At 40.4% G+C, this 24,765-nt stretch overlaps 1 protein-coding gene across 1 annotated transcript in view; it reads right to left on the bottom strand.

Annotated features, from left to right (window-relative positions):
* The window catches only part of NRDC (nardilysin convertase), a 50,371-nt gene that overhangs the window by 23,898 nt on the left and 1,708 nt on the right, over positions 1–24,765 (bottom strand). Inside the window, exons 2-17 of the mRNA XM_054979278.1 lie at positions 19,466–19,739; positions 18,680–18,761; positions 13,176–13,329; positions 11,356–11,429; positions 10,085–10,180; positions 8,912–9,034; positions 7,898–7,955; positions 5,571–5,644; positions 5,351–5,420; positions 4,992–5,069; positions 3,455–3,575; positions 3,309–3,367; positions 2,945–2,999; positions 1,178–1,282; positions 798–921; positions 339–425 (exon numbers count right to left, since the gene is read on the bottom strand). Coding sequence (XP_054835253.1) covers positions 339–425; positions 798–921; positions 1,178–1,282; positions 2,945–2,999; positions 3,309–3,367; positions 3,455–3,575; positions 4,992–5,069; positions 5,351–5,420; positions 5,571–5,644; positions 7,898–7,955; positions 8,912–9,034; positions 10,085–10,180; positions 11,356–11,429; positions 13,176–13,329; positions 18,680–18,761; positions 19,466–19,739 — 1,634 coding nt within the window. The remainder of the gene's footprint in view (positions 1–338; positions 426–797; positions 922–1,177; positions 1,283–2,944; positions 3,000–3,308; positions 3,368–3,454; positions 3,576–4,991; positions 5,070–5,350; positions 5,421–5,570; positions 5,645–7,897; positions 7,956–8,911; positions 9,035–10,084; positions 10,181–11,355; positions 11,430–13,175; positions 13,330–18,679; positions 18,762–19,465; positions 19,740–24,765) is intronic.

Raw genomic sequence — 24,765 nt, 5'->3', positions numbered from 1 at the left:
CCTCATGGTGAGAAAACTGTGACTCTTCGTATGAAATCCAGGCCTACAGTCAGTATGATTCACTAGGAATACATTCCAACAGTGCTGAATGTTACAGCTTTAAAATCTTATATTTTTATATATCATTCAAGTTTCAGATTCTGCTGTAAGCCTCCTTTGTGAATACAACAGGCTAGAACGCCAATGAAATAAATCTGTTCTATTCAGTTCCAGCATAGCTGTAAAAATATTCATTTTGTAATCAAATACAAGTATTAATCTTTAGCCACGTTTCAAAAAAGGAACCCAAACCACATTCAGATTTGTGTTCCATGCATAAGAAACCATGTGCTACTCACCAATATATCTGTTTTCTTCAGGCAAGTGCAAGTCTGGATTTAACATGAAATCACTAGCCCACATGTCACTCCAGTATTTATCTATATCTGTAATAAACAGAAAATCAGCATATTGGAAGCAGATAGTCAAGCAGGATCTGAGGTCTGTATATGTAGCTGTTCTAAAAATATCTCTCCCCTCCTCAGCTCATACCCATTATGTCTCTTCTTCGGTTGCAGCAGGATAAGGTCACTCATTCTTGATCTAACAGATCTCTTTGCAGGTGATGAGGTTCAAATCACAGCTTTTTTGTTAACCCCGACAGAAACTCCATCTTTCAGCAACTTAGGGGGTTCCTCGACTAACAGTAAGATTCTAATTACTAGAACTTCAATCCCTCTGTACTTTATACCACTGCTGGGCCAGTAATAGCTCCTCTCTATACCTGAAGGGTTTTTTTTACCAGAATTCAAGATTACCTTCAACACTGTATTGTGTGCCAAACCACTTCTCCTTCAGATGACACTGGCCTTCATGGGAGGCAGACAACAGAATGAGGTTAGCCAGCTGGGGACGCAGCAGGTTAAGAGCCTCAGCAATGATCTGCAAAGAGAAAAGTTTCAGAGGCAGCCTTCTCCCTTAGCATACAAAACTACAGGGTTTCATTCCACTGCTTGACAAAGAAGAAAAAGAAAAAATACAGAGCATGAAGGACTGTAAGCCCTTCCCCATCATGAAATATTTTCATGAATCTGAAATTGATTTCAATGTGATCCAAGTAAAGATATCCCCAGCTCTCATCTTCAGTGACCAGGTTGGTCTCTCCTAACAACAGACAGGACTTACAACATTCACTTACCTCTGGCTTGTATTCAAACAGAAGCTGGTCTCCTGTCAGAACGTCCTCCTTTGGAAACAACTGCATATTTTCACAAAGGCTTTCCACATACTCAACGGGATCAGTCTGTAAACAAGCAATTCTATTTACCATCTAATAACACGGAAGATTTTTTTTATCTTGCTTCTGGCTGAGTCTAAGGGTGGAATTCAGACATTAATTTTTCTCCAGTGTACACTGACTTTTACATTTGCCATGTATCAGGGGCAAAATAAATAATTTCCCTGAAAGGATTTTAGATTTCAATAGCTAGTTCAAATGAACACTGGCAGTCAAGCCCATCTGGTGCCAACCATGGCAGACAAATGAATTAATTCTCTAATGCATGGTGACCGCAAACACAATGTAGAGGTGGACAGATCAGGGAATTGTTCAAATCCACCCTTACTCAGGCTCAATATTAAAGTACTACTAGTAAGAGGCTTATGGGGGAGAGTACAGATGCCAAAAAACCAACCAAATAGACAAGAATTCCATCTCATAAAGAAGTCTTCAGTACTTAGCTAACGAATGGATGTTTGGATATACTTTGGAATGTACCGAAGACTTCTTTATGAGATGGAATTCTTGTCTATTTGATTGCTGTGACTTACATCGGAATACTATTGTGATATTTCCAGTTTATTTATGTATTGAATGTTTTATAAGTAGTAGAATTGTATTGTCACAGCCAGAGAACGATGGTTGTTGTGGGTTTTCCGAGCTGTATTGCCGTGGTCTTGGCATTGTAGTTCCTGACGTTTCGCCAGCAGCTGTGGCTGGCATCTTCAGAGGTGTAACACCAAAAGACAGAGATCTCTCAGTGACACTGAGAGATCTCTCAATGTCACACTGTGACACTGAGAGATCTCTGTCTTTTGGTGCTACACCTCTGAAGATGCCAGCCACAGCTGCTGGCGAAACGTCAGGAACTACAATGCCAAGACCACGGCAATACAGCCCGGAAAACCCACAACAACCAACAGTAGTAGAATTGTATGAATTTAGTGTGCTATGTTTATTGATTGCATTTAGGAACTGCATATGTATAATACTGTATTTATTCATAGCACTTTTCTATGATTGAGCACTTTAGTAAATATTGTTATAGAATTTTTTCCAGGGGAATCTGTTTTTTCAGTATTCAAGAAAACAGTTTGATGGATGTTGTAAGAAATTATTCTCTTGAACTCATTCTAAGCAGGACTCTGAAACCAAGTTCTCCACTGTGGAGATTTAAGATATATCTTCCAAAGGAGGAGGGACCCACCCCGAGTCACTATCCCTTTGATTCCATGTTCCTAGTTCCTGTAAGAGATGGAATGGCCACTTATTTCAGCTAGTGGAAGTTATGGGGCTAAAAATGTATACATCCTTTCAAATAATCTTCTATACTTAATGGAAAGCATAGAGTGAAAAAGATATTGTTGAGATTTATTATAAAGACCAATAAATCAGAGCTCTGATTACAGAAGTACATCATCAAAGTGGGGGAGGGACGCACCTTTAATTCAGCAAGGCAAAAGAGACAACAAAACCCCAGGAAAATACTTGAGGCTGTAAACCAAGCTACATTTTGGATAAATATGTAAAGAACAGTATAACAATTCTCATTTTCCTCATCTCATATGTACCTTCCAAATTTCATGAGGCTAGAGAACAGCTAAGGGTAAGTTATAATGTAAAAACCTCAGAATATTTGAAAAAACTTTATGCTCACTACTTACAGAGATTTATGCAACAACACACCTGTTCTTGATAATGAAATTCGTTAGCTTCAATCTTCTGGATCTCTTCCCATATTCTGTTTACAACAAAGCATCCTCTCATTATTCAATGACACTTGTCAACAAATTAACAAAGCACAATTTCCAAAAATTTAATTTCTCAGCAGTAATAATACTCCAGACAAGTAGATAGTAGATATAAGGTATAGGTGGAAATTCTGGTACCCCTTTAAATTTATTCTAAAATTTCTGAGCTCAGACTAGCTTTCATTGCTTTTTCCTAGGACAAGTCTTCTTAGAGTAATTGACTCTCTATTGTTGTCAGTCAAGAGGAAACCAATACTATCTGAGGCTTGGCTAGAATCAAATTGCAATGTTTTGGGTACCTTTGATCTGGTCCTGTTTTTTGCAACATTTTCAAATACTGGAATATAACATGAGCAACCTGAAAATAGAAAAACAAAAGTGTGCATGTTTTTGGCAACTAGAATAAACAAAAGTCATAAGCATTCCAAGCTGCAGCTGCATTTACCTCATAGAAGTGCCTGTAACCTTCATCAGTCAGAGTCACACAGATACTGAAGACTGAGTATGTGGAGTTTTGCTCAAATCCTGTCTCACCATTTCCTCCATATAATGCAAGTGCCCAGAATCTGATGGAAAAGATATCACTTCTTACAAAACATAATCACCAGTTGATTTAGAAGTTTTTACCCAAATTCCCAATACACTTTTTAATTAGCTGCAAAATAAAATGGCTAGTTGCAACTGTTCCTAAAGAAAGCAAATCTGGCTACAGTCACACATGCCTTTGCAATATCCAGGTTGGAGTACTATAATGTGCTCTGTATATCAGGCTGCCATCAAAAACAGTCCAGAACCTTATACTGGTAGAAAATGCAACAGTGAAAATACTGACCCAGGTTTACCATAATAAGTATATAAAGCCAATACTCATACCAACTTCACCAGTTTGGTTTTTACCTTTAAAGCCCTAAGTAGGTTAGGTCTTGGGTATCTGAAGGGCCATCACTTCCCATTTAACCTGCTGAAGTTCTGTCAGGCGAGACTGCCTGCAAGAACCTGCATATCCAAGAGCTGGCTGGTAGATATCCAAGGGAAAGCTTTCCCAACTGCTTCCCTAAGCAGTTGTGGAATTCCCTCTCTTTGGAGGTGAGACTGGCACCTTTATTGCAGCAACAAACTAACAAATTAAAAAAAAAGTGGTGCAGTGGTAAAAGTAATTTTATTCAAATATACGCCCTCTACATGTTTCACTGATGCTTCTTCAGGAGGGTCTGTATAATAATATCAGCAGCTCAGAATGCCCCCTACCAAATGACGCTATGCAGGGACAGGGGGCACCAAGGCATAGCTGAGGAGGAATCAGAGGTCAGCTGAGGGAGGGGGAAAATAGTGAAATTTGTCCACCTCCTCTTGCATGCATACAAATTTTAGGTGGGATCCAACTCAGCATCTTCTTCCATTGAATTGGGTATTTTCAGGTCCTGCTCAGGCTCATCTCCTCAAAGGATGGACCATAACTATTTTTTAACGCCTACTCAGTAGGCATGACAAGGATTCTCAATGAGATTTATCCAGATTACTTTTAACTTTTTCTTAAACATCAAATCAAAAGATAACATTTCAATCACTTAGTTTGTTGCCCAATATATTGTTTTGTAAAATAGTATTAAGTATCAACATTCAGTTTTTAAAAATGTACTATCAAGTCACTTTTACATATCTAGCAAATGGATATTAATATATAATTCCAAGCTAATACTCATCTCCAAATTCAGAATATTTTGTAACAGTTTCTTTAACATGCTGCCCAACCCCTATACATGTTTGTTCAGAAGTAGGTACAATTGAGTTTAATGCTATTTACTCCCAAATAAATGTGTATAAGATAGCAGCCTCAGTCACAGAGTAAACTGATATAATTTTCAACTGGTACTGCACATATGGAAATAAATATAACTATTAAATTGAGCAATTAAACATTAAAAGTATTTTAAATTCTTCTATTATCCTTTGTTGCTAACTTGCACTGTTAGAGCACATACTTTTTTCTAAGAAATGAAAGAACACTTCCTTTGCCTTCGTGTCCAACCAGCCAGGAAATATAATGAAGTGGTTTTACTCTAGAAAAGAAAAGAGATGATTAGATCATTGTTTACAGTAATAAGTAAAATGGGAATGTCTAGAATTCTGGGCTTTGGAGAGCAGCAACACATAAACTAGACTTCATCTACCATTTCAGAATAGTCACCTAGACGGAAATCAGCTGAAAATTCTGATCTTTGGCACAAATGAAAGTGATCACTGTGATTACCAGCCAGTTAATTCTATATCAACATAAGCTTAATTCAGTTTCATAGCACTCACATCAGGGTTCCCTCATAAGGTGAGTTTAAATGTTCACCTGTAATACTGTTCTTGTGGCGGAAGCGCCCACGTGATGTTCAGGGAGTGAGTCTTTCTGATTGGAACAACTGAAGGGGAAAAAAACTGTAAATGTAAAGGCATGATTATTCCCTAATATTCTCATCATAATAGCTTAAAGTAAAGTGTACAAGAAAAATCAAGTTCAAAATGCACGATTTGTTTCAGCACTGTAGTAACAGCCTATCTTAAACACTCACCTCTGTAAACTTTGTGAAAATCAGGTGTGTCAAAAGGCTCTGTCAGATGGCTAAACACTGGTCTGGATAAATCACTTTAAATAGAAAAGAAAAAAATGTCACATAGCATCACTGCAAGCCAGCAACAGAGATCCACAGGGCAGACACACTGATCATACTTCTCGATGCAGTCCCCCATACCCATCACCTACCAATCACATGTTGGGAGTGGAGAGCCGATTCCAGATACTCATACCCTCTGTGAATCCTGACTGGTGATCTATATTACCATTAGAGAAGATCTTCCTATATAGCAACATGCATACAGCTCACTGCTGCAAGCAGGGATCTCTGAGGTGGGATCTATCTGCTCTACCTGTTCATTCAGAATCGTGAAAAGTTTGAACCAAAAACTGCTTTCTGGCCATATTTTCTTTTTTTTTAAAAGCCTAAAATGTAAGCTGACTCTTCTATCAGATGAAGGACTTCATCAGTGTCACTGACCTTGTCTGTTAAAAGAAACTCTAGGACAGAAATCCAGGGGTTAGATGTACACGGGCTCTGACTGAGGGTAGGCCAAGCGCTACTCGCGTAAGAGCTGCAGGAACACCTTTTGGTAAAGCTAAAATTCTCCTTAGGAAATGGTTTTGGATAGATTCCAAAGCTGTAATTAAACAATCTTTCCAACCCCGGACCTCTACACCGCCTTGCTCAAGTATATTTTCAGTGCCGGGTCTATTAGAAAACCTCCTTTTGTATAGTAACATTTCAGAATGGCACCGATTGACCTAAGAACTGCAGATTTAGTTATTGCCAGATGCACCCTCCAAGACAGAGTTTCGCTAAAGGTAATCCCCAGGTATTTAAAGGTGCTGCACTGTTCTATGGTGGTTCAAATCCAGGGTTTCTACACTCTTTTATGAATGTCTTTAGGCACCATGCTAGGCAAAACAAAACTGACTGCAGACCATAAAGCAAGTAATATGAAAAATTAGCTGAAATGAAGTAAAAACATCGGCTGCATTCAGACATAAACAGAGGTTTGTTTGTGACAAGCATGACACTGGCTTGTAGCCATCCTCACATACTCCCTTCCTCCTCCACTCATATGCATAGAACAAAGGTTTACTTGTTTTAGAAGCCTTCGTCCAAACTCCAATTTGCCATGACATCTGAATATAGGCTCCTAGGTCGAAGAGAAGAAAACTCCATTTGGTTCAGGCACCTACATTCAAATTCATGGCAAACTGGAGTCTGAATTTTTCCACAACAAGGAGAACTTCAGTCAGACTCCACTTATGGAGGGGAGGAGGGAAGGAATACATAAGCATGGCAACATGGCAGGGCAGTGCCCATCACAAACAAGCCTATTTCTTTGTGACGTATGAATGCAGCTAATGTCTTTGGACCTCACACACCAACAGTGAATTCTAACAGTACACTGGAATTCCTACCATCTATGCAAATTGTTTTAATAAAGTGAACACATTCTAGTTTCTGTTGCTACACCACTTAGTAAAACTCTACATTATCAACATAATAAGGAACATCTGACAAGTACTCAAAACTGAAAGCACAACCAAGATGAAACAGATACAGCTTTAGGGGGAAAAAACGAATACCTTAGTATTTCTTTTAAAGTCAACAGGCTCATTAGGAGTCTTAATTTGTTAACATGAAGAAATGTGTGCAAAGCTTGCCTTTTATTTTAACTGACTACTTCCAAGGAATAAATTGTATCATTTGAATGTGAAGTCCAATTTACTGCAACCAAGATTATGGGCATCCAATATTAAGAAGAGGGTCAGTTCCCAGGCAGCATACAAGCAGTCAAATCCAGAATTCTATCACACAGCAACATATACTGTAACTACAATAAAGTTATGCTGTACTGTATGCAAGGTTGCCCGCTGCCTCCAAACTGAAGCATTCTCATCTTAACAATGAAAAACTACCAGTAATAAAAGGCAAATAGGAACTATTTATGAGTGACAATGAATAGCAGTTTTCCTACAACCTTTTGCAACAGCTTCCTTTCCTCTTCCCCCAAACCTCTGTGCCATCTTCCTCCAAATCTCTGTTCCCTTAACCTTCTATGTCACTTGGGGAAACCCAGTAGTGCAATCTTTTCTTTCCTGATTCCCGCCCCCCGCACACACACGCACACACACACACGTTATTGTTAAATGAATCTGGGGGAAAGCACAGTAGGGGAATGCTAGTGAGGAAGAAGAAAAACCTAGGGCAGAGCAGAGATGAACATATATGCAAGGCTGATTTTGTTGTGTGATCTACATACAAAATGGTGCATACAGTTTATTACAAAAATTGTAGGAAAAGAAACTTACTTATTTGGGATTTCTGAAAAGATTTCAGTCACCCATTTTTCCAGAGTATCCAAAGTTTCTAGGAAGGTGGAAAAAAGTTTTAATAACTTCATGTAGGAAAGAAGCACATTCTTAGATCAAAGGTATCATAAAGATCCTGTTTGCTGTCTAGTTATACTGGGGGAGCAGAACCAGTTGCTCAACTGGCTAGAGCAGAAGTGGAAACATCATAAAGCCTGTAGGCACAGTTCAGGCACTGTATCCAAATTACACCTAAACCCAAAATGGGATCACATCCTTGGGCGTGGCTGAACAGTACATTTTACGTTCACATGAAACTACAGTTGCCATACAAGATCAACAGCCCCATGACAGACAAAAAGGCAGACAAGGACACCCTCCTGCACCTGCTCCTACATTAGTTCCCAGTTGCCCCTCTACTTCTCTCCTCAGAAGGATTTTTGCGGGGGGGGGGGTTGCTCGTCTGCTTAGATTTTGTTCTTGGTTGGTTTATTTTGTTTTGAGTTCAATATTTTAAAACTCTGTTTTTCAGCCTGATCTCCCACCCACATCTCTTCTCACAGGTAAATTTATGTTATGATTTGAGTTTTTAAACAAATTTGAAAATGAATTTTTAACTTGAAGTGTTTAAGGGAGTTTTAGAACAGAACTCAATGCACTGCTCAAAAAGCAAGATTCAATCCAATAATTAAACAAAAATTACATAGGCTGTACTTTAAAGATAACTGGATCTCAAATGTCCCTTCAGGGAAAACCTCTCCCCATCTTTACTGATCTAAAAAGAACGTCTGCTTCATCAAGATTAACTACAAACTCAAATATCATTACAAAAATGAAAGAATGGAGAGTGCTTAGCCAAATAATCCAACTATCTCTTAATTAAAATAACTGCCATTTTCTACTACAAGCCAATAAAGGAGAATTTCTGCAGTTTTCACTACTGCCCAGCTCCAACCAAATATCAATTCACTGCATCACAATATGCATCTACAACGTAAACTGAATAATCATTACCTTTGGACTGCACAACTAAAGTCATATAGTGAGCCGAATAATAGTGCTGCCAGAATTCCCTCAGCTTGGTGTAAGTATCAATATCATTTTGTTTTGGCTCGTGTTTGAGAGTGTCAGCATTACCTATAAACATTAAAAGTAAAAGTTGCTTATTCTAAAGCCATTCTATTTTAAATTCTCATACTGAGCCTTTTGATTAAAAAAGCCTAACAATTTAATATTATCCTTGACAAATGTCTGCACTAAAGTACCAAGCAGAAACTCAAAAGGGGAAAGATATTTCCGCCTACAATTAAAACAATTGCCACAGCAAAAACTACAGAAAAGTACTATGCATTGAAAATAATATACAAGCATTTTGTCCAGACCTCTCCCTACTGCTCACACTCCTCCTGAGACCAACCCAAATTCCCCTTCTGTGCCTCCAACTGCAAGAAACAGAATTTAATGAAGAAAGAGGTCTCCCCCTCATCACTTCGCTTTCCTTGCCTAAATACTTGCTATGTGTCTTCCTTTCTCTCTGCCCTGCAACCTGAAAAAAACCTGTGCACAACACCCTCGCACAGGAGGAGGAGACCAAGAGGAATAGTTTGGAAGTGAACAGGAATGATCCTCACATACAAATGTCAGGAGTTATCTGTGTGTCAACAATTTGCGGAAAGGGAGTGTTATCTTCTCACTCTGCTGCACTAACCTGGCCAGAAATTTCTGTACACTACTTCTGTAATTCACAGTACTTCTTTTATCTGAAGTATACTTTACATTAATTTATTGAGTATTATTTCTCATTACCCCTACTCTAAAAAACCAAAGCAGACCTATATAATGCTGTAAAATAATTTTCTGTATTACCACTAAAAGAAATCCAAATCTGTGGAAACTGTCCTATGACTCCACCTTTTTGAGCACACAGCTGACAGTTGCCTTTTTGTTCAATATGAAATCTCAGGGAGTTTATAATACTCATGTATAAAATTACATAAATATCAGATATGCTAGTTCACTCCTTTCATCCTCAAAGGTCGAGGTATAAACTGACAACATCAAATTTCCATTTAAAATATTTATCCAAATCTTTAAATCAGCTCTTGCATTTACTGACGCTGTCATGAATTTCACATTAAGATAGTAAAAACATCATATAAATATATAGCACATTATGACATAACTTACCCCAGAAGAACTTCTTCATAGGATGGCCAGTCTTGGCAAGACTTCCAAACAACATTTCTCTTCGGTTTGTATCAGACGGCCTTGCAAGCTGATATTCTATTTTGTTTTTAAAAAAGGTTTTCAGATTTGAAACAATGTTGGACTTCAAAACCAACCTTGGTTAGTAACATGACCAAAGCATGCCCATGAATGCATACCCTTTCTCAAAACAGGAAGAAAGGATAAAATATTAATATCGAAGCTACCTAACCAAGCTCATATGCAAGGCTCTTGTTGTGTATACCTTTCCTTCAGGGAACCTTATAATACATATATGTAAAGGGCCCTGATGCAAGGAATCTTGTGTGCGCTGATGAATGTTTAATGAATATAAGTTCAGGATGATTAACCCTGATGATTCCTAGCAGCTTCTTTGTATAGATCCAACCCAGCACTGATTAGAGGACAAGCAGCCCCTAGTTGCCCAGTTGTAGGGCTTTGTCTGTTCAATGGTACAATTCCTTTTATGTCTATTTGGGATTCCAGCCTGCTTTTTATCCCAGAAGCATCCTTCTGCATACATAGGGTCCAATCTAGAGGACAGTCTGAGAGCAGAAGAAATGTATGCATGGAAACTGCCCTTGTTTGATCAGGATGCAGGTCTTCACAATATCCACTTCTAGTTAACTTCCCAGAAAGAAAGTAGATAAAAAAAATTCTTTATTGCATTCCTGAAAGATCCAAGTATCAACTGATAATCTTAGCTCTTCTAATACACACACAATTGGACTCTAATATACTCTATTATACAACTGCCCCTTTGGTTAATGTAATGGGGTTGAATTTAACATATTCTCTGCTGGAGGAAGAGTAGTTCCACTGATGGAGGAGAGGAGTGATTTTTAATCAGTTCTCCTCCAAATCACGCACAGTGCTGTTTCTGGGTGTTACCTGGACCCAACGTACTGTGCTGTCTAGTGGTAAGTGGGAAAGTTCCATTCAAAAGCAGAGTTCCATTTTAGGATACAAGTTGGCATGCAGCCCATTGAGTTTTTCTTCATTTTACAAAATAGTAAAGAATGTGTGGTGAAAATTTTTAAGTGCTTATTAATAATTCAGTTCTGATCTAGTTTCTTTAAAAAAAACTTCAGAAAAGTATTAAAAAGTTTGCTTTAAAACCATACATTGACTATATTGCTTCATGGCAGGATACTACCAATACTTTTTAAATCAAACAAAGAATGTTTTTAAAAAACTAAACACAAGATAACAAAACAAGTCAGAATTCTTACCACTGTCCACAGCCTCAACTTCCCGGTCAATTGCATCCTGGATCATCAAAGGGTGAATGAAAAACTGCGCCCACCTGACAAAGAAAAGTACAACAAACAAATTTTCTCTACCAGTCTGATACAATGTTAGAAATCTTATTTTGAAAGAAAAAATATTAATTTTCACATGCACATGTTAAGACTGCATGTTTGGTTTAGTGAACTTGAACCATCAAAAAACAGTTTTTCCCTGTTATGTTAATGTGTCTTGCTATTACTGAAAAATGCACAAGTACTCAAGTGATTAACAATGAAATCATATGCACAGTTACTCTAGCCTACATCTTCTAATTTCAGTTGCCTTAGGAAACGCTCCTAAATACATATATTCAGAGATAAGTTTCATTTTATTCAATAGGGCTTACTCTCAGAAAAATGTTCTTAGGCTTGCAGCCTTACATTGAAGTAACTGTATAGATCAGCATATCAGCATTGTAAACTCTTCCCTACATCCTAGATAAAGTTTGAAAATAGCTTAATTACATAATGTTCCATCATCAACGTTAAATCCTTTGCATATTTACTCTGTAATTACATAATAAGCTGCCTTGAGCTTGGAGGAAAGGCAGCTAATAAATATTTTAAATAAATAAACAACGTAAATAAATGACTGATTGATTACATTTATAGCCCTCCCTCCCTGCAAGCGGGCTCAGGGCGGGTTACAGCAACAGGTAAGATTACAGAGTTAAACAGATAAAATAGTAAAACAATAAAATCAAATCTTATATAGCAGCATACATTTCAATATTCCAGATAGGGCGCCATTCCCCTTTCCCTGCACACCATACACAGGGGGGAAAGAGGGTGGAGGTGCGGGTTGGTAAACTCTAACTCCATGGCACAAAGGGCCAGATGGACCATATAACCCCCCCCCACACACACACACACACACTAGTGTGTTCTGTTGTTTTAAATTGTATAGCCTAATACAGAAAGTGATTGGACTTCCCTATCAGAGACAGTGCTTATAATTAAAAAATTCTAAAGACAAAATGAGACAAAGGCCCTGGTCCTTTACAAATTTCACTACAGGGAATGGCCCGGTTTAAGATTTCTCCTTTAATTAAGCACATTTTTAACTAGCTCTATTTACAATAAAAAGTTAAATCATATCTTGGCTGAGAGCCAAACAACTTTGGCAAGATGACAACAATTCCACTCATGTAAAGGAAAAGGGGGAAAGAGAAGGCAGCATGGTATAGCCCAATCTCACCAGATCTCGGAAGCTGAGTGCGGTCAGTACTTGAATGGGAGACCACCAAGGAAGACTCTGCAGAGGAAGGCAACAGCAAACCACCTCCATTTCTCACTTGCCTTAAAAACCCCAGCAGGGATCACCATAACTCAGCTGTGACTTAACAGAACTTTACATGCAAAGGAAAAGGGAGTTCCTGTTTTTCATGGATTTCTCCCTCCACTGCAGTCCTATATGCCACATTGCATACTGTACAAGAAGCCCTCCAGAGTAGTTTTTCAGAAGGCATAGCAGCTCTAACAAAAATGATGTGAGAAAGACCTACTACTTGAGTAGAATTCTGCTTGTGCTGGATCAAACCCATCAATATCTATAGTATTAACTGGTGAATGCAACCCTTTCATCTGAATTTATAGTAGGTGAAACAAACATGATCACATATTCAAAGAAAGGCCACAAGCACTGAAATGTTTACAATCACCTTATCAATTACTTAATAAAAGAATACAGCAGTAACAGCTATGATATGAAAGACACTTATATCCAGAACAAGCTAATTTTTGATTTAGCATAATCGAGATACCTATCAAGGGCTTCCTTGAAATATTTCCTCTGTACATCAAACTGAAAGACTGTCCGCTCACAGTCTGTTGAGGCATTGTCACTGCCCCCATGCTTCTTCAGAAAAGCATCAAACCCATTCTCATCAGGATATTTTGAGCTGCCCATAAAAACCACTAGAAAGAAAACAAAATCCAGGAGATAGCTGTTAGTTCTCAGTGCAGAAAGATATGAATGCCAGAGGAAAGTGTAACAATTAGAAAATACAATTCATAATTTTATCCAAGAGGGAACTTTTTCACTACAAGATGCAAAGAATATTCCAGAATCAAAGTCTTCTTTGACAATTGCATAATTGTAAAGAAATGTGAGAGATTAGGTACCAAAGCAGCAAATTACCTTCCTATCCCTTTTCACAGATACAGCTGACACAGGGTTCTCCTAGGCTAGTTTTACTCTCAATAACAAGGCAAGACGAAAAGCAGACAATGTGCAGATTGCTACATTCAAAGGAAAATCAGGAGATTACTCAGATCACTTAAGAATTAATATTCATCTTCGAGGCTTCACTGCAGGCACGTATTAGGACTGAGCACACGCAGGCCAGCCACAAAGATTTCCAGAACTTTCTAGTAGAAGCACCCCTCCTCCCTTTGGTGCTTTCCTGCCCCAAACATCACATGATCATGAGCCCCGGAGCTGATGTGGTGATATCACCGCGCCAGCCGCATGAGCACTCCCGCACTCCACATGGGGCCAATTCAGCCCATTTGGGGCCCCAAATCAGCCCCAAATGAAGTGCAGGAATGCTCCCATGGCTGGCATGTTGCTGCCCTGCAGAAAGCGCATGCACTACGCATGTTTGCTGGGTGCCTGCTGGTGATGGGCAACCTCCAGGGGGCGGCAGGCGAGGGGACAAATCCCCAGGAGTTTGCCCACCACTGGCAGGCATCTGGGAACCCTACTAATTGAAGGAAAGTCCAGATTAAAGGTAAATTCAGAGGTGTGGTCTGTCAGAGCCTCCTCACAATGGCTTTTCCTTCAAGGCTGCAGCAGCCCATGGTTCCAAGACTCTTGCCCAAAGGCTTTGCCAGCATTCTTGCCTAGATAAAGGCTCCTCTCCTCCTCAGCTGTGTCAGCTCTGAGGGGAGACACTTGGATGTATAACTTAACAAAGGCCTGGGATCTGAGGCTAAGAGGTTTTTCCCCAAGGCCTTTGGAAATGTGCCTGTCTGACTGAAAGAACTTCTGCCTGAGGCAGAAGTTAATACAGCTGACACAGTGACATAGCAGCCTAGAACCATCAATGTAATGGCTTTGGCTCTTCAGCTGCTTCTCTTTTAACAGAGATGATAAACCTGCACCTCTGAGCCCAATGCTTTTTGAAGGGAGTTTTTTCCTGTTGGTTCCATGTATGTCCATGCTTCCTTTTTCCTTCCAGGAAATGAATTTTTCAGTCTCATTGCTATAAGATCCAGCAGTCATTTAAGAATGTGCAAATAGTTTCTTTTAGTCAACACAGAGTAACTCTACTCAGCAGAAACAAACAAAAGAACACAAGGCCTGGAACAGGCCTTCCCTAGCAATCCTTCAGCCAGTTTACACAGACATTAGTAAAACCTGGACTGGAACTACTCCAGATTCTAGTGTCCTGGGACCAACATAAAACATGGAACAGATTCCACAGCATCACCACTGACACTGCTAGGAGAGAGTTCTTGTTGCAATTGTGTTCATCATGTCTCTGGGGTCATTCCAGTATGACATCATTTCTAACCAGAGCTAGTTTCGTATAGTGGTTGAAGCACTGGGCTAGGATCTGGGAAATCCAGATTCAAAAGCTATTCTGCCTGAAAGGTTTTCCTGAGGCCTTGACCCCTTGCATTCTCTCAGCCTGGCCTGCTTTGCAGGGTTGTTGTGTGGGTGGAATGGAAAAGTATAAAATTTTATAGCCACTTTGAGTCCCCACTGGGGTTGAAAGGTGATGGTTAGATAAACTCCATGTCCATTGTTTTAAAAAACATTTTATGTTTCTACTTAGAAAGGGTGCCCCAGGACAAGAAGTCCTTGACACAGAAACTTTCATTAAATTGGCTGCTCTCAGGGCCCTTGCTGCAATCCTTTAGCAAACTTATACTTCATCTCAGTGCTCATCATTATTGTTGTTGATGGCCTGCAGATTAAATAGCAATTCATCTCTAATTCAGTCACTGTAAACTGTGAATGCTATAAGATGTTAGCCTATGTGGGAAGCAGAATTCCCCTGCTGTAATTTTTCCTTTAAGATGCTAATCAACAGGTCATTAGGATACTTTTACCACCCCCTTTGAAGAAAGCATGAAACACATTTTAACCCCATCCTGAGGCATATAGGGTATCGGTCAAAGTGTTATAAATTGAGGCCACTGAACATCTCCAATAGCAGGATTGCATCTTTGTAGAATAAGGTAAAAGCCCAGTGGCTCCCTAAGGACGTAACATTTATTTGTTATGAGCTTTTGTGAGTTCAGCTTACTCCTTCAGATACTTGCATGCTTCACAGCCTATAACTGTAGAATACGTGATGAGTCTATTCGTTTAATCTGGAGCTGGACTGCCCTAGCCCATACTATGATACAAAAAAAATAGTAGCTGTTACTGTGACTTCACACAGAGACTCTGAATTCTTCAGGGCTGATAGACAACACTCTATAGGGAGGAACAGGCTTGCTGTCAAATCCTTTAAAATCATTTGTCTATCCTTATTCATGATTTGCTTTATAAGAGAAAGTAAAAATTCAGATGTCTGCTGGCTTGTGCACCACTCAAGTTTTCCTACCATTCTTGTTCACATCTGTATTGCTTTATGGGATCAAAAGGCCCAAAGTCTTCCCCACCTCTCCTCTCAGGGGAGATTGCCTGTCCTCTCATTAAGTGAACTATTCAATTCAGTATTCCCCCTGAGACTGTGTTATATTTGAGCGCTCCTTATTTGTTAAGGAGGACAGATAGAAAAGCCTATTTTAGGTCAAGGTCATCTAATTTTGTGTATTGTAGTCTTTACAGTTGGCTGTCTTATTCACACAAATCTCTACCCTTCCTGCAGAAAGTCCCTCTGCTGTTGGGGAAGCAGATTGCTAATGGCATCCAACACCTTAAATATTTATAAAATACACAACAACTAGGATATCCCTCCCACTTGAGACCACAATAGTTTTTTTTCCTCTCGTCTGTTGATGGTTTTTACAGATCCTTTCCAGGGCAGCCCCCTTTTTCGTCCTTCTAGTTAAAAAAGAGTTTCCTTTCCCTTTTCAGTCTAAGTTGATCTGCATTTTACTAAGATTGTTCAGTGTTTTCACTTTCACAATGCATTTCTGTGTTCTTATGTACCTGTGTATGTCACCTTGGCAGAATGTGGTCTTCAGTTTATGGGATGCCCTTTCCCCCCCCCTTCTTTGCTAGACAGAGCATATGTGCACCATTCTCATGCTTTCAGCACACTGTTCTTCTCAGGGTACTCTCATGATGCTGTGACTCAGATTTAGTGCCATCTCAGTGGCTGCCCCTGCAGTCTGAGAGTCCTACTATGAGGGTGTGCTTCCAGCTGGCTCCTGGTCTTTTGCAAAATTACTTTGTCATACTACTACTACTTTCACCAAGAGTACTAGACATACCTTACCTTCCTTTGTTTTGATTTACTGCAAATGCTCCATGTCATTGCTATGCATTGCTGTAATCTTTCTTCAACTAACCAGCATCAACTTCTGGATCCTTTGATTGGGGACATGGGCTACTGGGCCTTGCGACACACTGATGGTCCATGACCTGCCCTTTGGTTGGCTCCTTTGCTCACAGGGACCCACGTCATTGGGGAATGTCCTTGCTAATCCAATGTTTTTATGTTTTATCTCCTGGCTGTTTTTGCTGCGCAGATTGTTCTGTTAACAAGGTTCATTGTTGGTGCATACCTCCTGTCCTTTCTTTGGCCCCTTCACACCTCCTTCATTGTTCTTTTTTTCTGAGTGGCAATTGCTGCTCCTTGACTACCATATCTTGCACCTCTAAGTGGGTAAGAGTCTCTACTGAGGCTATAGCAAGACTTGGGTCTTTCTTATGCTATTGATTATACTTGGGACTCAAACATTCTAAACTTTCCTCTTCCTTTTTGGATCTCCAAAGACATTTAAAGTAGAGGTATAACTCCTCATTAACTTTTTGCACTTCCCTGGTGCTTCATTTTTAGTTTACAGCACTTCCACCTGTGAAATGAGGACACGGTGAGTTTCTAACCTATATCCCCACCCATTCATAGAGTTTCACAATGTTAATGTGTCCAATGCCCTGGCCAGGATACCCTACCAGAGGTTGGCTTTCAGCCCTCATGTCTCACAACAGTATCAGCTGCATTAGTCATTCAGGCTCCGAGAGAGACCTGGCAATACCCTCACACAACTCTTCCTTTGAGGGTTGGTAGAGGCTATCACACTCTCCCTTGGGTGCATGACTGTTCAATGCCCTTTACCTAGCATGGCTCTTCCCACCAGAGCGCTGTTTTCTCCTTTGCTGCATTCCTGCTTATACTTTGTCAGGGATACTTTTAGAGAGCACTCAGCTTCTTTAGAAGCACTTCTGAGTAAATGCCAATGAGACGCTAAGCATCTGGTTGGGAAGGTGGTCCTCCACAGTCTCTTACTTTGAGAGCTTCACACCCACCTCCTTCAGTAAGTGAGCCTGCTGCTCTCCCAATGTGGGACTGCACAGGAGCCACGAAGATGAAAACAGGTTGCTGTAACTGTTGTTCGAGTGGCCTTCAGTGCAGGCACATATCCTTCCCTCCTACCCCACTGTGAACTCTCTAGAATCTTAGTTTCTGGAGGCCTCTGGCGGTGACATGGAGAAACTGAGGAATTCACGCCCCTACTCCTGGTCATGTGATTTTTGGTGGGAAAGTGCCAAAGGGAGGAGGGGCGCTTCTAGTCTTCTAGAAAGCTCTGGAAATCTTCTCCATGGCTGGTCTGCTCATGCACAGTCCCAATGTGTGCCTGCACAGAAGACCACTTGATTAACAGGGTTATTAGTAAGTGTAACCCTGTTTTTTGTGTCAAGTTTTGTAGCATATAAAAAAGGCATTATTTGAAAATAATTTAATTTTTTTATAATTATGCACTTGTCAAAGACAACATTGCTTTTGGAAAATTCTGTGTAAACTCAATGAAAAAAAGCACACACCATAGAGGATGTAACATAAAAGAAGCATAAAGGGAACATGCACATTTTGGCAAACTACTTCCTTGAACTCAGTAGAGTTAAGAGGACTGAGTGGGGACCTTCCAGCCTCTAATTTTTTTTAAAAAAATGATTCAACATATATCCATTGCTATTCTACAAATATAACATAATTTATTCTCCAATTACTGAAGTGGGAAAATAACAAGGCTGAATTTCACAGTACTAATTATTGAGTATTTGTATTTAAAAACTCCACAAAAGATAAAACTATATACAGCAGCTACTACTGCAAAAGATGACATTTAAACATAAACATACTGTGTTCCAGAAAATGTGCCAACCCAGGCAAATCATCAGGGTCACAGAAACTGCCAACACCAACACAAAGGGCAGCTGCAGACTAGAAGAAGCAAAAACACAAAAATGTTTAGGGAAAACAGCACCATTTTATGCATCAAACTATCAAATTCTCCATTAGAAAACTGCATGGATCCCTAAAAGTGATACATCCACGAGAACCAGCACTGCTTAGATATTTATACCTTACTTTTCTTACCAGTGAGACTTCAAACAGCTTATAAGCTTTACAATATCACTTTTTCCTCCTCTCCTTTATTCCTCCCTATGAGACAAGTTAGGCTAAATGTGACTGGACCAGAATCTTCTGGCAATCTTCCATGGCAGAATGGGGATTCAAACCTGGGTTTCCCAAATTAGAGGCCCACTCTGCTATAAAGATTAGAAAGGGATATGAATGTCAAAATAGCTGGGACTCTAGCATCAAAGTAGCTTAGATGAGGCATGTTACAAAAATCTTTCTTGATTAGGGTCCAAACATTTTTTCCTATTACAAAGGGAAATGATCACACAAGAGGAGATATCACTGCTGGGTTTCATTCTTTCATCCTCTTTCTCTATCAACCACAGAATAGGAATGGAATTTTCCCTTGTAACAACTGATGCAGAACTGAACACATAGCTAAAGCACACAAGTTCTCCATAAGTACAAGGTGCTTTTCCCCCCTCTATCTCTACCAATGGGACTTCTGAGCGAATCAAACAGATCAACTCAAACAAAGCCAGCCTAAAGCACTTAAGACATACCTGCTTTTCTGTACAGTTCCTTTTCCTGGACTCCTCTTTATCTGTCAGCTCTTCTAATTCACTGTCAGGGTCATCAAGATCCTCATCATATTCACCACAGTCATCATCTTCCTGATCATCTTCTATCTCTGCTCCAGAATCATCATCCTCATCAGTGCCTTCCTCGGACTCCTCCTCCTCTTCTCCCTCTGAAGATGCTGAACAAGGGCTACCATCTGGGTTATTTAAATCCGAAATCAGCAACGCGCACAAGCCATTTTTCAGCTTGATGTATCTAGGAAATTGCATGTATATCATCAACAACACAGGATCATAATACCATCCAAAAAACTAAAACACAGAACATGATAAAAATCCTTTATGGATCATTTGTAGAAATCATGGGATAGGCTAATTCACTATGGCAATCCATTCCTTTACTTTTGAACAGACGAGAGTATAAACTGGAAGGAGTCCTCCATTTCTTTGAAAAAAAGCAACAGTGGACCACTTTGTACTCGCAAAGTAGCATAGAGCTACGTGGTAAAAACCATAAGAGAACTGCACAGATGCAAGGGCGTGAGACACACCTATCCACACTCCATTGTATCAGGGAAGTTGAAGAGTTCTTAGACAGAACACATGAAGTACTCTTGGGAGAGCAACAAGAGGAGGAGGAGATGGTATATTTGGAAAAGAAGAACACCAAATACAGGAAGAGGGTATGTAGAAGAATGTGACCCACAGGAGCAGGAAAATCAGGAGACATTCTGAGCCTAAGCAGTTGGTTCCAGGACCTTCCTGTAGATACTGACCCTGGACTTCTGGAACAAGAACTTCTAGCCAAGGCTCCACAGAGTTCAAAGGAAATCTCTGTGGATAAGAGGACTTATGCATCTGCCTCCAAAATGGGAGGAGACGTGCGATAGTGGTTGGGGACTCCCTACTGGGAGGGACAGAGGCTAAAAAGTCTGCAAACCAGGCTTGTCATGTTGCAAGGTATGTTGTTTATCAGGTTCATGCATCCAGGATGTGATAAAAAGGCTAGAAAGACTCATCAAGCTCACAGATTATCCCTTCTTGCTCATCCAGGGGAAAAAGGATACTGCCTGGAACAGCCTGGAACATGTTAAAGAGACTATGAGGCTGTGGGTAAACAACTGGCTATGCAGATGTCAACATCCTTATGTTAAAGAAGAGCAACAAAGATAGTGAGGGGTCTTGAGACCAAGTCCTATGAGGAAAGGCTGAAGAAGCTAGGTATGTTTAGCCTACAGAGGAGACAACTGAGAGACAATATGACAAGTATTGGTATAGGGCTGTCACATAGAGGATGGAGCCTCAACCAGAGAGTTGGACCAGAAACAACGGGTTATAATTAAACTGAGTTTTCGGCTAAACATTAGGAAGAATTTCCTGACAGAGTGGATCCTCAGTGGAACAGGCTTCCTCGGGAGGTGGTGGGCTCTCTTTCTTTGGTGATTTTTAAGCAGCGACTAGATGACCATCTGTCAGCAGTGCTGATTCTATGACTCAGTATGAATTTAGGAAGATTGTCAGAGGGCTGGTAGGAAGGGATGAGCCAGTGCTCAGCTCTCGTGGCCCTTTCTTATATGCCCAGGGTAATGTCAATCACCACTCTGGAGTCAGGAGGCAATTTTCCTCCAGATCAGATTGGCCCATGGATCCTGGAGGTTTTCTGCCTTCCTCTGGGCACAGAACAGGGGTCACTGGGAGAGTGGGGAGGAGGTAACTTCCAGCTCTATGTTTCTTCCTTACTGGTGTCAAGCAGTCATCATTGGCACTTCCATTATTAAATGGAACAGTTGCCATTCAAAATTGCAAATGAAAAATATACATGGCTTTCATTACAGGAACAAAGATATGCCTCTCTATTCATCTAAAGAGAATAAAAGCCACTGTGATCTTCAATTTAATACCAGAAATTCAGGTTGTGCATTCTTGCCAGCCTGGTAGGAGCCTCCCTCATCAGTAAAGAAGTCACCCCAGTTTCCTGTGATGATGCAGGGGCTCCAGTCCTAGAGTGACCTTTTGTTTGCTTATGGGAGAGGCACATTCTGAGTTTTAAGCAGTATACAACTCTGATGCACACTGACTGAGAGCCAAATCAGCATACAGCACTAAGGTCAAGAGGGTCCAGTCCCCCAAGCAGAAATGTGCATTTCTTACATAGGTGCCCTTCTCTTTAGCAACTAAGGCCACCCTGGAAGTTTCTGCACCATCACAGAGGTCCAAGTAGAGGGCTGATCTCTCAGTCGATGAGAGGAGAGTTGCTTGCAAGTAAGAACCAGTGTATGACTCCTGCCCATCACCAACCACCCTTCCCTGCAGCAGACTGAAAGATGCTGAACAGCTTCTTATCTTGCAGTGCACCTCCGAGGACAGGAAAGGGGCACCTGCCAGACAAGAAGTCTGTCACCTGTCAAGAACTGGGGGGGGGGGGGCAGAAAAGTCATGAACAGGGAGAAGCAACAGATTCCATCCCCATGGGCTCAAGAAGTTGGCCACACCTGTCATAAGAAATATTAAAGAGCTGTTTAAATGAAAGAAGGTCAAATATCATCCTCTGCCTTTAAAAAATGCAAATCTCTTGACTCTTAAACTAGGTGATATCACACCCCTTCATGGATGATCAAAAGATGTGTGTATGAACCAGGACCCCCAACTCCTATCCCTGGGCGCTGACCACAGCCATTCCAGAGTGTAAACAGAAGGAAGGTTCCTGATCTTTTGTGAGACTTTTCAGTCTCTGGGTTCTCTCTGAGGCTGTAACCACGTGCAACTCATGAATCCAGACACAGGAGTCAATCAAGCTTCAATTTATTGATTACAGAGTGTTGCTGAGCATAAAGCACTAGAATTCAGGCAAAAGACACAAAACAAATAACCTGTCTATTGCTTAGCTAAAATCTGCCTAGCTTAAACTTGCTACTTATGCCTCTCTGAATAACTTTAAGATGGTTGTTTCTCACCGGTGTTATTTGGCTGGTGTGCCCTCTTCCATGCCATGCAGCGTGCTGAAGCACTATGGAGCATGGAACCTGCAGCATCTCTTTCACATGATGTTAGGAAAGAGTTAAAAACGGGAACCAAGTATGCTGGGAGGCCATCTTTTCAGGCCTCCAGTCATCACCTTACCAACCAACAGCCAATAGGGCCCAACTGTCTAATTAGCATTTCCAGCCATGTGAAAACAGGGGAGTGAAGATAGGAGCTGTGAGAGCCAGTCCCTCAAGGCTGAATCTCCAGGGAATAGTAACTGGCTTGCAGGTTTTAGAATCTGCAGAGGCCAGAACATTTCTTAAGGCAGGCCAGAGTTTAGGCCTGTGAACTCTTACATACTGAATCAAAGTCCAGCCATTCTTAGTAAACTTCTGGCCTTAAATCTGCAGTTCCTTACAAGGGGCATTTGGGATTTTAGGCAACTCCTCCCCATTTTTAGTGATTGCTGACAGCCAAAAGATAGTTGTTTTACACTTCTCATCCCGCCATGAGAATAAAATCCCAAGTGTCTCCCATAGGTCCTTTAAAAAGTGGCACACAGCAAACAGAAATAAGCAAGAACAAAAGACAATAATACTCCATCCATGACACTAGGGCCGTTTCCAGACAGCTTACCTGCACCTGGGATGTCGCGCCATGTTTTGGATCGTGCCGGGGAAAACGCGAAATATCACGTTTTCTCGCGCGAATTTTGTGCGATGTCGCACAAAACGTGGCACGACGTCCCGGGTCCAGGTAAGCCGTCTGGAAAAAGCCTAGGTATGTGTGCTGAGACTCCAAAAAGAAAATAACAGAGAGGACACCGCAACAAAGGAGAAACAAAAAAATAAAATTAAAGTTGGCACTTTTTTGAGAACCTGCATTCCCTTATCTGCATAGATCATCAATATACCTATATACTGTTGCCTTGTCTAGTGTACTGCTTTTACAGTGCAGTCCTAAACAGAATTACTCCAGTCTAACTGCCACTGACTTCAGTGGGCTTAGACTGGAATAAATCTTCTTAGGACTGCACTGCCTGTCCTAAATTGTCACTTGTAGGTTGGGTAATGGATTAAAGATTAAGAATATCTGGTATCAACAAATGTTTTACTGTATTTTTAAAAACCAAGACCAATATTTCCAGCAACTGCTTAATCCCACTGAAGTTGACATGATGTAGGCACTGTCACCATCATTTCATTTTAATCACTGAAAGAATCATACTTAACCCCCACCCACCCAAACATTTAAGGATGTAAGACTTCTTTGGAAAAACGAATTTAACTTTAATAGTAAAGAGTCCAGTATGCAACTTTACCATAGCATAAGCTTTCGAGAACCACAGTTCTCTTCAGTAGCGCAGTAAAGTTCTCTTTACTGCACTTAACTTTAATAGAAGATCACTAACCTTTCTGTAGCTCATTTCAAGATGAACATTGAATATAAATTATCTATATTACACAAATGTAATTAAATAACAAATGTTTAGTGACTTCCCACCTCAAATTGCGTATCTTAGAAATCACCCACTTGATGAAAATCAGTGGCCATATGTTCCAATGTGCCTGCATAAGCCTTTCCTTTTTCATATCCCCTGAAATACACTTTTTCAACAATAAATCATGGGATCATAGTTGGAAGGTATCTTAGAGACCATCTAGTCCAACCCCCTGCCCAATGGAGGAACAGCCTAAAGCATCCCTGACAAGTCCAGCTGCTCCTTGAACACTTCCAGTGAGGGGGAACCCAACACCTCCCTAGGCAGCTGATGCCACTACTGAATTACTCTTGAAGTAAAGAAGTTTTTGCTAATGTCCTACCGTTACCTTCCCTCCTGTATATTAAACCCACTGTTTGGAGTCCTGTCCTCTGTTGCCAACAGGAACAGCTCCTTCCCTCCTCTAAGTGATGGCCTTTTAAACAGAGCAATCACGTTTCCTTTCAACCTCCTGTTCTTCAAACTGAACATTCCCAGATCCCTCAGTCTTTCCTTGTAGAGCTTGGTCTCATGGCCCCTGATAATCCCGGGTTCAACTCTTACTCTGCCATGAAAGTTTGCCAATTACTCTCCCCACCAAACCTACCTCACAGAGTTGTTGTAAGGATAAAATGAAGAGGATGGGAATGATCTACACCACTTTGGGTCCCCATTTGGAGAAAGATAGGGTATAAATAAAGCAAATAGAAAAAACTGTAAAGAAGAGGTAGTTTTACTCTTTCTATTTCTCATAGATTTCAAAATTGTTACAAAGGATGCTGTTGCCATTTAAATCTTTTAACTTTTTAACTGTATTTAGATGTCTTGTTACTAGTTG

This window comes from Eublepharis macularius, chromosome 5, assembly GCF_028583425.1.
Source record: "Eublepharis macularius isolate TG4126 chromosome 5, MPM_Emac_v1.0, whole genome shotgun sequence".
In the NCBI taxonomy this organism is placed as follows: Eukaryota; Metazoa; Chordata; class Lepidosauria; order Squamata; family Eublepharidae; genus Eublepharis; species Eublepharis macularius.
The sequence above is the reverse complement of the archived record's forward strand: the minus strand, read 5'-3'. Positions and strand labels throughout refer to the sequence as shown.